This window comes from Stegostoma tigrinum, chromosome 4 (genome assembly GCF_030684315.1).
Source record: "Stegostoma tigrinum isolate sSteTig4 chromosome 4, sSteTig4.hap1, whole genome shotgun sequence".
Taxonomy (NCBI): Eukaryota; Metazoa; Chordata; class Chondrichthyes; order Orectolobiformes; family Stegostomatidae; genus Stegostoma; species Stegostoma tigrinum.
In genome coordinates, this window is record NC_081357.1 from 96,120,850 (window position 1) to 96,134,198 (window position 13,349).

The 13,349-nt window shown below is 41.6% G+C and overlaps 1 protein-coding gene across 3 annotated transcripts in view; it reads right to left on the reverse strand.

The window, feature by feature from the left end:
- arid4b (AT-rich interaction domain 4B) overlaps positions 1-13,349 on the reverse strand; it is a 189,830-nt gene that overhangs the window by 82,221 nt on the left and 94,260 nt on the right. For all 3 annotated transcript variants that reach the window (XM_048531756.2, XM_048531758.2, XM_048531759.2), the window contains 2 exons: positions 11,347-11,441; positions 6,736-6,833 (listed from right to left, as the gene is read on the reverse strand). In XM_048531756.2, coding sequence (XP_048387713.2) covers positions 6,736-6,833; positions 11,347-11,441 — 193 coding nt within the window. The remainder of the gene's footprint in view (positions 1-6,735; positions 6,834-11,346; positions 11,442-13,349) is intronic.

Below are 13,349 nucleotides of genomic sequence, written 5' to 3' on the forward strand. Positions count from 1 at the left end.
TTAAAACTCTCACCCCTTCCTAAAGTCCATCGCACACATCTCCGGACATTTTAAAAAAATGGGTGTCATAGTGGAGGAAAAACTGGGCAGGCAATCCAGTGGTCATGCACTATTCCAAAGTTCTCTACCTCAGCTTATGCTACGTAGGATCTCTCACACTTGCGCTCAATCAATTCAGCTCTCAGGTTGGGATCAACTGTCGCTGTATTTCTTCAGATATTTCCAGAGATGGTCATCATCCAAACAGTACACTTCAACAGACCCTTCTTCATTACACTTTGCAACATTGTTGCTGGCACATGTTCCCCAGAGACTGCTGACTCCTTGAATGAACCCCATTAGATTGTCTGGCTGACTTGCACAAAATTGAAGGAACGACGGTAAAACTGTCTAATTCACAACTCAGCTTGCAACCTTATCCTTTATGCTATCATATATATTTTACACACACGGTTCCTTAAAACGTGCTTTCTCTGTCCTTCTCTTTGCCGAAGCCCTCTTTTGTATGAAAATTTAGTGAGTTAATTGCCTTCTCATTGGTATTGGTTTCACATCACATGGTATTTTATGTGCTCACTCAGATACTGAAACAGTCTGTGTCCACATACAGGACCACACTCAGGCTTGAGCTGCTAATTGGCAAGTAACGTTGATAGTGTAAGTTTCAGGCAATGACCATCCACAGTGAGAGAGGATTTAACTATCTGTCCCTGGCAATGAAAAGTAGAACCATAAGCATTCTTGGAATTACAGTGGTCAGAAACTGAACTGGACCAGCCATATAAATGCTGTAACTGTAAGAGCAGGTCAGAAGCTGGGGAGTTCTGCAGCCAGTAATGCACTCCTTGACATCCCAATGCCTCTCTACAATGTGCAATGCATCAGTCAGGAGTGTGATGGAATACTCTGCCCTTGCATGGGTGAATGTAACTCCAACAACATTCAAGAAATTCAACAAAATTCCAGGAATTGCACCCCATCCACCATCTGCAACATTCAGTCTCTTCACCACTAATACACAGTGGCAACAATGTATACCATATACAAGAGGCACTGCAGCAACGCACCAAGACTCTTTTGGCAGCACTTTGCAAACCTCTAACTTTCACTCCCTAGGAGGACAAAGTCACGCCAACCCTTTGAAGAGCATCCCATCCAGACACAGCACCTCCTACCCTATCCCTGCAACCCTGCATTTCCCATGGCCAATCTTCCTAACCTGCGTATCTTTGGACTGTGGGAGAAAAATCAGACACTGGGAGAAAGTGCAAACCCCACACACAGTTGCCGAGAGCGGAACTGAACCTGTGGGGCAGCAGTGCTAAACACTGAGCCAATGTGCCCCACGACAAGGGCAGCAGATGCATGGGAACAACATCCCCTGCAAGTTCTCAAAGTGACACACCATCCTAACTGAGAATTATTAATGCTATTCCTTCATTGACACTGGATCAAAACGCTATAAGTCCCTTTTCAACAGCACAGTGAATGTTTTCACTTTATTAAAGAAAGGATTTAAAGGCACGAGGGAAGGTCCAAAATGACTTACAATGATGGCAAACAATGCAACTGTTTGCTGGGAGGAGCGAGAGCAAAAGCAATGCTTCAAACAATTCAAAACCAGAGGTAATTAATACAAGATAGTCATTAATAAATGCAACATGGAATTCAGAAGAAATTTATTCATCCAGAGAGTGGCTAAAATTTGGAACTTATGACTGCAATGGGCAGTTGAGACAAATGAGCAGTGACACACTCAAGGGGAAGCTAGATAAATTTGTGACGGAGAAAGGAGAACATGCTGATGAGGTGAAACATAATAGATTTGAAGAAAGTTTCAGCGGAGCACTAACATCAGCATGGGTGGGCCAGAGACTTTGCAAGGGGAGGAGAACAAATCTTCATTTGTTTGCCATAGCCAAAGCAGGTAGCAAGATGTCATCTTCAGAATTACATTTAAGAACCAGCCTCTGGCCAAAATTAGGCTGCTGAGTACAAAGATGAACAGTTATACTTCAAATTATAGAAGCACGTGGAGGTACTTTTCAAATAATACACATTTTCTGTTCTGTTGGAAATTGTCATCTTTATCAGTGAAGAGTTAGCTAGTCAAAGCAATATAATAGTAGCAAAACATATCCCAAAAAGGATTTACTGATTTGCTTTAATCACAGTTTATTAACTGCTTTTCTTACAGTTTAATCCAGATTTTTGAATTTCATAGCTGGCAATTAATCATTTCTATGCTAAATTAAGGATTTCAAAATTGTTTTAATATGATACAAGTGAAGCACTGTAATCCACAAGTGCACAGGACACCTGAAACGCGAGGGACACAAAATACTTGCAGTCCATAATACTGTCAGGAGTCGCATGGTATTTGATGCGATGATTCAGTGAATGCAAATGAGGGAACTTGGTAGCTGTAATAATGTACATGTAACGAAGAATTGTCTGGCTGACAAATGATTACATTCCATTAATTTCCGAGCTGACAGTGATCACCAAGCCCCAACCCCTGGCAGTCACACCCTCCCATAACCACCCCATTGTTATCATCTCCTTTACGCTCTCACCAATGTCATCATCCAATACTGACCCAGATTTCACACCCAGGCAGTGAGTGATCACCACCCCTTCCACACCCCCTTAAATCTGTCCCCAACTGTAATCTCCTCTACCTATTGCTCTTTAAAAATATTTCATTCCCTGGGAGTTGAAGGTGAATACTGCTTACAGAGGTGGTGAAGATTACTGCAAATGCTGGAATGCTTTGACACCAGAGCGGATTTATTTGAGAGAGTTATGCTGCTCAGCAGGCTTTAGGCCAGCTGTGAAAAGAACTCAGTTAATCAGTGTAAAAAACAGAAACATAGAAGATAGGAGCAGGACGACGACATTCGGCCCTTCGAGCCAGCTCTGCCATTCTTCATGATCGTGGCTGATCATCCAATTCAGTAGCCTTGACCTGCTTTCTCCCCATAACCTTTGATCTCATTCGCCCCAAGTTGTATATCTACTTGCCTCTTGAATACATGCAATGTTTTGGCATGAACTACTTCCTGTGGTAATGAATTCCACAGGCTCACCATTCTTTGGGCAAAGAAATGTCTCCTTATCTCCATCCTAAATTGTCTACCGTGATTCCTCTTTCTGTGGCCCCTGGTTCTGGACACAATAACCAGTGGGAGCATCGTCCCTGCATCTACCCTGTCTAGTCCTGTCAGAATTCTATAAGTCTCTATGAGATCCCCCCTCATCTGTCTGAACTCGAATGAAAACAATCCTCACCTAATCAATCTGATCTCATGCATCAGACCCGCCATTCCCGGAATCAACCTGGTAAACCTTTGCTACACGCCCCCGAAAGTAAGAGCATCCTTCCTCAGAACGAGAGACCAAAACTGCGCACAATATTCCAGGTGTGGCCTCACTAAGGTCCTGTATAACTGCAACAACACATCCTGCTATGGTACTCAAAACCTCTCGCAATGAAGGCCAACATGTCATTTGCCTTCTTTACCACCTGCTGCACCTGCACGCTTACCTTCAGCGACGAGTGCACACTCCCTTCTCCCCATTTATAGCCATTCAGGCAGTAATGTACCCTCTTGTTTTTGTTTCCGAAATGAATAACCTCATTTACTCAAATTATACCGCATCCGCCATTGATCTGTCCACTCACTCAACCTGTCCAGATCATGCTGAAGGATCTCTGCATCCTCATCACAGATCATCCTCCCACCCAACATGGTATCATCTGCAAACTTAGAGATGCTACATTTTGTTCCCTCATCCAAATCATTAATGTGTGTTGTGAATAGCTGGGGTCCCATCACTGATCCTTGTGGCACCTCACTTGTTACTGTCTGCCAAATTGAAAAGGACCCATTAATTCCTATTCTTGTTTCTTCTGTCAGTTTCCTACATACCTCAATATTTCCCCCAATTCCATGTGCTTTAATCTTGCATATTAATCTCTTCTTATGTGGGACTTTGTCAAAACGCTTCCTGAAAGTCCCAACATACTATATCAACTGACTCCCCCTGTCAACTCTACTAGTTATATCATCATAGAATTTCAACAGATTTGTCAAGCATGATTTCCCCTTCATAAATCCATGCTGACTCTGTCTGAACCTGCAACTGCTTTTTAAATGGTCTGCTATATAATCCTTGACAATGGATTTGAGAATTTTCCCCACTACCAACGTTAGGCACACTGATCTATAAATTTCCCGTTTTCTCTCTACCTCCCTTTTTGAATACTGGAGTGACATTTGCCACCCACAATTTGCAGGGACTGTTCCAGTGTCTATAGAATCCTGGAAGATGACCACCAATGCATCCACTGTTTCTAGAGCTACTTCCTTATGTGCTCTGGGATGTAGATCATCAGGCCCTGGGGATTTATCAGCCTTCAATCCCAACAATTTTCCCAGCACCATTTCTCTATAAATAATAATCATCTTCCTCAGTTCTTCCCTCACTGATTCTTGCATCCTCCAACAATTCTGGTATCTGATTTGAGTCCTGTTTTGTGAAGACAGAACTAAAGTACAGATTCAGTTCCTCAGCCGTTTCTTTGTCCCCTATTATGCAATCCCCTATTTCTATCTGTAGGGGGTCTCCATTTCTTTGGTACTCTATTTTCCCCTCCTTAATCAATTCCTTGGACCTTCTTTGCTGAATTCAAAACTGCTCCCAATCCTCAGATTTATTATTTTTCTTGGTCAATCTGTATGCTTCTTCCTTGGATCAGATATTATCTCTTATTTACCTTCGTAAGAACTGGATTAGCCCTCCTACCCATTTTGCCTTTGCGACAGACAGGAATAAATAGTTGTTGCCGTTCCTCTATGCGTTCCTTGAATGTTTGCCATTGCCTATCCACTTTAATCCCTTTAAGGAACTCTCTCCAATCTATCAAGGCCAACTCACACCTCATATCCTCAGTTTCCTTTATTGAGGATCAGCATCCTAGTCTCTGAATCAACAAGCTCACTGTCCCACCTTGATTAAAAAAAATTGTGTTACAGTCACTCATCCCCAAGGTGTCTTTCACAGCTAGATCGGCAATGATTTCCTTCTCATTACACAGTACCCAGTCTAAGATGGCCTGCTCTCCAGTCGCTGCCTCCACATATTGGTCAAGAAAACCATCCCGTATACACTCCAGGCATTTCTCCCCTACGACATTGTGGCTAATTTGATTTGATCAATCTATGTGCAGATTAAAATCACCCATGAACACCGATATTGTCTTATCACATTCATCTCTAATTTCCTGTTTCATGTCATTCTCGACATCACCACTGCAGTTTAGGGTTCTATATATGACACCTAATGTTTTTGCCCCTCGGTATTTCGAACCTCTACTTGTACAGACTCCACAATGTCACAGCTAATGTCCTCTCTCGCTATTGCATTAATTTCCTCTTTAACCAGCAATGTTGCTCTGCCACCTGTTCCTTTTTGCCCATCCTTCCGAAAAGCTGAATATCCTGGGGCATTCAGTTTCCATCCCTGGCGACCATGCTGCCATTTTTCCGTAATCCCAATTATATTGTACCAGTTTACATCGATCTGCATGATTAGTTCATCCACTTTATTGCAAATGCTCCACGCATTAAGGCACAAAGCCTTTAAGCTTGTGCTTTTGACAGTGTTCACCTCCTCCTCATTTTTCTCAACAGCCCTGTTTGAATCTTGTCCTTGTTTTCTCAGCCTATCACTTTTCTTATTCCCTCTACTAGCTGTCCTTGCTGCCTTCTTCTCTGATTCTCTACATAGGTTCCCATCCTTCTGGCTTATTGGTTTAAACCCTCCCCAACTGCTCTAGCAAACACTCCCCCTTAGGGCATCAATTCCTATCCTGCCCAGGTATAAGCCATCCAATTTGTACACGGCACACCTCCCCCAAAACTGGCCCCAATGCGCCAGCAATCTGAAACTCTTCCCCGACACCATCTTTGCAGTCACTCATTCATCCAGTCTATCCTGCCATTTCTCTACTGACTAGCACATGACACCAATAGTAATCTTGAGATTGCTACCTTGTAGGTCTGCTTTCTCAACTTTCTTCCTAGTTCCCTAAATTCTGCCTTTAGGGCCACACCCTTTATATTTACCTATGTCACCCAAGTCTGCATGATTTTGGCCAATTACGGTGCAATTCGGGCAGGGTAAAATCAGCAGTTGGAAGTTTAAACTTTCTGCACAAGTATAATGGAATTGTTTCTGTCAGAGCTTTCTCAGGGACCTGAAGTGGATTAGTAAATTAAATGGAACAAAAACAGAAGTTGCTGTTATAGCTCAGTAGGTCTGGTAGCATTTGTGAAGAAAATAAATTTGGGTCCGGTGACTCTACCTCAGAACTTCTGTTTATGTTCCTGATTTACAGCAGCCGCAGTTATTTCGGTTTTTATTTAGTAAATTACATGGAGTTGGAGGTTTGTTTCCAAATGAAAAGATCTGAAGCCATTAACTCTGATAATGTAATGCTCCTTCAATGACAGTGGAGTATCAGTCTGGATTTACATACTCAAGTTTCCTGCCTCCTGACTCAGGGGCAGCAGTGCTATCATCCGAGCCACAGCTGATATTAAGAATGCAGAATAAATTTGTCAATCTGTACAAGTCAGCAGGATAGGGCAATCACCACACTTTGTGACAAAATAAAGTCTGAATGCATTTTATTATTTCCAGCAAAATCCAACTAAATAAGGAACTTACTTCCTGTATGCACATTTGACATTGTAACCTGCCGCAGAGTTCATCACAGGGATTCCCAGATCCTGATAGACCTGCTTCCACACAGCACCACTTTCAATCTATGAGCAACAAACCAGAAGATGAGCATCGTCACATTATAACAAGGAGAAAAGCATCACAAGTTATAGCTCCATGCGCAGTACAATTCAAAACAACTCGTACAACTGGCACTATATTAAAAATGAAAACAGAAGATGAAAGAAAAGCAGCTCAGGTCTCAGTGAAAGCACTTCGCTGGTCAGCTAATTACAACAAAGAGAAAGTACTTCACAATTCCTTTTCTGAAAAAGTAAATTCAGATTTTACTTTTGTTTTCATACAGTAAATAAGAGAAAGTATTTCCTGTAGCAAAACTGTGACCACAGTGGACACAGATTTAAGGTAATTGGCAGAACAGCCAGCGGGGAGTTGAGAATCTTTTATTCAGCGAGTTACCATGGTTTGGAGTTCATTGCTTAAAATGTGGGTGGAAGCAGATTCTACACTAAATTTCAAAGGCAATTGAATAAAAAGTTGAATCTGACCCCCTCCTGATCTTTGTTACCTCCTACAACCCAACAACTGTCTGAAATATCTCCTCTAATTCTGGCCTCTAGAATGCTTGACTTTAAATGACTCTGCCAGCTGAAGGCACAGTCATGGCAGAGGCTCTAAGCTCTGGAATACGTGCGCTTCATTTCTCTGCCTCTTCATTCTTAAAACTTACTTCATTTAACCAAGTTCTCTATCATCTAACTTGATATCTGCATATATAGTCAGTGTCACATTTTAGTTTATAATGCTCTTGTGAATCATCTTAGAAAATTTAAGCTGAAGGTGTTACATAAATCCAAGTTGAAGCTGTTGCTGAAAATATAGTCAAGTGAGACTGATTGGATAGTAGGCAGAGGCATGATGGGACTTATTGTCTTTAGCTGTACTGTTTCATCCTGTGATTCTATAATACAAAGTAATAACATTCACAACATTCCGCTTCTAATTGGGTGTGATATTCATGATTAAGCTACCTCTTTGTAAGTATAACTGTTGCATTAAGCTACTTGGAAGGGGAGCAGTACGACGAGAACTGCATGCAATTCTTGTTTTCTCCATGTGTTGAATCAATAGCTTGACATTCTCCATTGCAGCAACGTTGGAACTCCAAGAATGGGATAGTAGCCAGGCTGGGGCCGGAAGACACTGAGCAGCCAAAAGAGAACATCCCAATTCTCTTAGGTTTCTGATCACAAACAAACTTGCAATGTAGCATCTTAAGTGTCATAAAAACCTCGCAAGGCACTTCACTTGGATATACTAAGACAGCAGACCAAGAGTGGTCAAAAAGATCAATTTTTTTTAAGGAGTTTCTTAAAAGAGGTGAGAGATGGAAAGGCAGTGTGTTCATGAAGGGAATTCCAGAGGTCAGGCCCGAGGTTACTGAAGGTGCCAATGGATGCTAAATCACAAGAAATAGCTGGATTTCAAGGTGATGCTTGATATGAGGGTGTTTTTTACCCCTCATTTCCAAGGGATGCAGCATTGGTGGAAGGTTTTGCATTCTTCTAAGTGGCTTGGTAGGCCTTTTAGACAGCAGGAAAGAATCTACCACATCAGTCGAGGTTTGGAATCACAGGTCAGTCAAACAAAATAATGAAGAAAGATTTTTTTTAACCCGAAAACGGCATGATTAAACCAGGTTGGTTTTTGAAACAATCGCTGACAGTTGTCAAGGCCACAATCACTGAGACAAACTTTCAATGCCTAATATATTCCTTGAATTTCAATTCCACCAGCTGCCATAATGAGACGTAAACCCATTTTCACAGACCACGAGCCTGGGCTGGTGGACTGCTAGTAAATCTACCATGATAAACACCATCCAACCCAACACTGCCATACCTCACCCCACACAAGGCAGGGTCTCTTGCCACTTGAAGCGATATGTATCCTTTAATAAAGGTTCATGTCGAGATTTATTTTCCAAAATAAGCACTTGAATGTAGAGATCTTTATGAAATAATCAAGACCGCATCTTGGGATGAGCCTTCCAACGCACTGACTGCTCTGTTTTTCTTTTTAAAACAAGGCCAAATTACAAAATGCTAAAAGCATCATCCATGCTTTGGTCATCTGGCTTCACTCTGCTCTTCGCAGTCATGACTTCAGCTGCCTGGGTACCAAGCTCTGGAAATCCTTCCCAAAACCTGCCTCTCTTGGCTCCTTTCAGGCATTTCTTAAACCCAAGGAACTTCAACCAAGCTTTGGTAACTCACCAAAAATCACCTTTTGTATCTTGATGTTAATTTCTATCTGAATTTACTGGGGTTTTCCCATGGTGAAGTGTCCAATAAGCACCAGAATAGATTTACATGCAAGCATTGTGATTCTATACAACTGACTGGTCCCAAACCAAGTGCAACACTGCTCACCACAGAAACTTGATAGAAAATTGAATTTGCTTATTTTAATTAAAATCACCCCTGACAAATGGAGAAAGTAAACTGTTTTCTACAGTTCTTTGTAATGAAATTATATTGTTAGCATGTGTGCTTTGGATTTCAGAGATGCTTGGGGGTAAAATTTAAAAGTCACTCAGTTTAATTAGTTAGGAAATTTAGTTCAAGCTTAGGCAAATACATCTATTCACTGACAGGCTGTGGAAATGTGAGGACTTGTTAGGGTTGTGCAGGCCAGAAACCTTGTTGTTTCACAATGGCATTCATTTTACCTTGATATAAAAACTGTCGATTAATGAATAGAAATGTTGTGCCAGTTTGATGTAGACCACGACAACACTACGACACAGCTATCCATTCCAGAAATCACCCAACCTCATTCAAGGGCTGTGTTGTTACAATTCAAGCAGATGTCTCCAGTAAAAGTATCACTTTGCAAATCAAGCTCATGATCTGAGGACTCTTACACAATGTGACCTAGGGCAATGATTCCGAGCAAAAAGGAATGAAACATCCCAAAGGTGGACGTTGTGAATTAAGTATTACACAAAAGAAATTATTATGATATAACCAAAAACTTGGTCAAAGTGGTAGGTTGTTAAGGACTGTCTTAAAGGAAAATGCAAAGTAGAGAGGTCTACAGAGGATATTCCAGAGCTTAGGGCACAGGCAACTGAAGCACAGTCACCAACAGTGCAGCAATTAATATTGGCAAGCACAAGAGCTAAGAATTAGATGAATGCAAATATTTTGGAAGATATTGAGGGCAGCATGGTGGCTCAGTGATTAGCCCTGCTGCCTTACAGTGCTAGAGACCCAGGTTCAACTGTGGTGGCTGTGTATGGCATTTGCACATTCTCCCTGTGTCGAGATGGGTTGCCTCTGGGTGCTCCAGTTTCCTCCCACAGTTCAAAGATGTACAGGTTAGCTCGACTGGCCATGCTCAATTGCTCATAGTGTGAAGGGATCTGCAGGTTTGATGGGTTAACTGCGGGGTTATGGGGTTGGGGTAGGGGCGTGGGTCCTGGTGGATGCTCTTTAGAGGGTAAGTGTGGACTCTATGGGTCGAATGGACCTGTTTCCACACTGTAGGAATTCTATGATTCTATTCTATGATAAAGAAATCAGAGGCAAGGAAGAAAAAACATGTAGAGGCATTGGGAACAATGAGAATGATAAAATACAGACATATTTGAATGGAACTCAATGTAGATCAGCAAGCACGATAATGATAAGGAATAAGACTTGGTGTGAGGTTAATACAGACAACAGCATTTCGGATAAGTTAAAGTTTGCAAAGGTGGAGGATGGAAGGCTAATCAAAAGATTGTTGGAGCAGTCAAATCCAGAGTTGCCTGAGGGCTGGTGATGTCGGAAAATGATATTATTAATACTTTGATTTATAACCCAGTGATAATCCAATGCCTCCATACTAAGTTACTCTTAACATGTGCATGGATTGCGAGCCATTCATTCATTTTTCTGGTCAAATGGTAACACTTTGACTTCACCAATTTAGCCTCAAGTTACACACAATTTCTCCATGACGTACTTCAGCGAGATGAGGGACTCCAAGATATTATTTCCACAGCAAATAAGCCATTGGTGGTGAGAACTATCCTAATTTTCCATATTTCATCTGTTATACAGTATAACTACATTTACACGTGTACAAAATGAGAAAGCCATTGGAAGCTTAGTATTTTCAAACTACCTATAATGCTTAGATACAAAGTGCGGAAGAAACTAAAAAAGAGAATGAAAGTGTTCGACAGCAGTTAAAACCAAACATGACTCATGTTTCTCATTGTTCAAAATCAATGGTAGAGGTTGCAATTTTCATTGTGACTGGAACACCAGCAATGCTGGGGGGCTGAAGGACATAGCACTTTTAAAATTGTTAGATTTACAAACTCCTTAACTAATACATGAACATTATTTATCAGAATCAGGTAATGCAGGCATGGAAAGACTTATACCATGTTGGCATTAACAAAGCAACACTTTTAATCAGTTATTTGCCCTAGACTGCTGCAAGGAATATAGTGAAGATAATCTACACTTTGCAGACCATGAAACTGTGCTTGTTCTCCTGTTAATGATACTGCTCTATAAAACTGTTAAACCAAATACTCACACTATCAAATCCTCCCAGTTCATGTACAAGTCTGTACAGCTTGAATAAATTCAAATCCCTGTATCCAAGCACAGGACGTTTGTTGATTGGAGTACCTACAGTTAAAGAGAATAACAAACAATATAACAACAGTTTTGACTGGACCTGAAATTTTAATTGTTAGTTAAGCCCCTCAAATACTAACTGTAAGAAATTAAATTAAATCAGGCATATAGCAATTGATATTTATTTCCTTCTTTCTCCCCTTCCCCTCAACAACCCATGCCCCCACCAATTCCTCCTCCCATTCATAATTGTTGCCAAACTCCCCGACCCTTCAAGCAGCTCCTAGGACAGCACTTAACCCAGGGTGAGAAAGAGACATTAGTAACCACTTGGAGGAGGCTGATAATTGTCATGGTTCACTAAGGATAATGCGTTATCTAAGTCCCGTGTACGGACCCACCAGCAGTGCAGCGCTCTCTCAGCACGGCACTCCCTCAGTACAATCCAATCAAGCCCTATTGTTCCCATGTTGTCACAAAAGTTACAAATTTAGTGAAACTACACAACGTACCCAAATTACCTAGCTGACAAACTTAGGTAAAAACAGAAAGCTTCCAAGATTTCTGTACTTAACAAGAAAATAGCTATTTATCACAAACAGGCTCCTTCCTGCTATTACTTAAAATCAAACATCAGCTGCCAATTTATAACTCTATAATTTAAACTATACACTTTTAAAATTCCCCCTCTCACATCCAGATGAACACACAATGATAGACAAGTTATGGGTATTGAGGGTGGAAAAGAGGTAAAAAACAAAGGGCAAAACAATTTAATAGCATCAATTCGAACAACAGGAGTTGGCAACTCATTTTCTTTTGGTTTCTTCCAATTCCTTTTAGTTCTTCGCTGATGAAATACTTAGGATTCCCTATAGTGTGGAAACAGGCCCTTCGGCCCAACCAGTACACACCGGCCCTTGAAGCATCCCACCCAGATGCATCCCCCTATAACCCACACACCCCTGGACACTACAGTTAATTTAGCATGGCCAATCCACCTAGCCTGCACATCTTTGGACTGTGGGAGGAAACCGGAGCACCCAGAGGAAACCCACACAGACACAGGGAGAATGTGCAAAATCCACACAGACAGTCGCCCGAGCCTGGAATCGAACCCGGGTCCCTGGCATGTTGAGGCTGCAGTGCTAACCACTGAGCCACTGTGCCGCCCCAGGTCAAGAATTCACCCCTTTCAGAATCTTAAGAGGTGATTTTCCCTTATCCCTTTCATCAAGGGAATTGGCATAAAAAGCACTTAACACAGGAAATCAAGAGTGAGAATTGCTAGCAGGAGATTTTCTGTTCTTTCTCCACGCAGGAGGGTCAGGAAGGGTGCTTTCTCTTTGCAGACTGGAAACTTCTGCTGTATTGTCCACACACACACACAGGCAACAGTCACCTGTTCAGGAACCGAACTGTTGCTGTCAGGCAGTTGCCTGTTAGTTTAAAAACCTAGTGTGTGCTGTTCAGTCTGACTTCTCCCTTGCTGCTCAAGGGAAAGGTAATATTATGTATATAACTCTCAATGCTCCAGTGGACATGATTTTTAAAACTGCAAGATCTCTTTACAGTCTCTTTGATTCACAGTGGTTTTCCCATTGTCCAAAAATATAAAGGGGCTCATCAAATAACATGCAGCAACTGACCATGAAGTTTGAAATTCTGCACCAATCCAATGCCAGGCACAACTCAGAGGCTGAGAAAACTGTTGCCAGTGACAAGCTGTCAGAAATTTACAGAAATGATTTATTCAACAGTCAGTTGCACAAATTCATCACCACTGTGAGCATCAGTGGAATCTAAATGGATTCTTCATCTTCATCTTGCTGTTTTCAACTGGACCCTCCCACTATCATCTTACCATTCCCACTAAGATCTAGCAGATCCAAGCCCAGTCATATTATGTGATTTTGCTAATGTGTGGCAGCAGCTGACACTGAATTTCATCATCTGGCA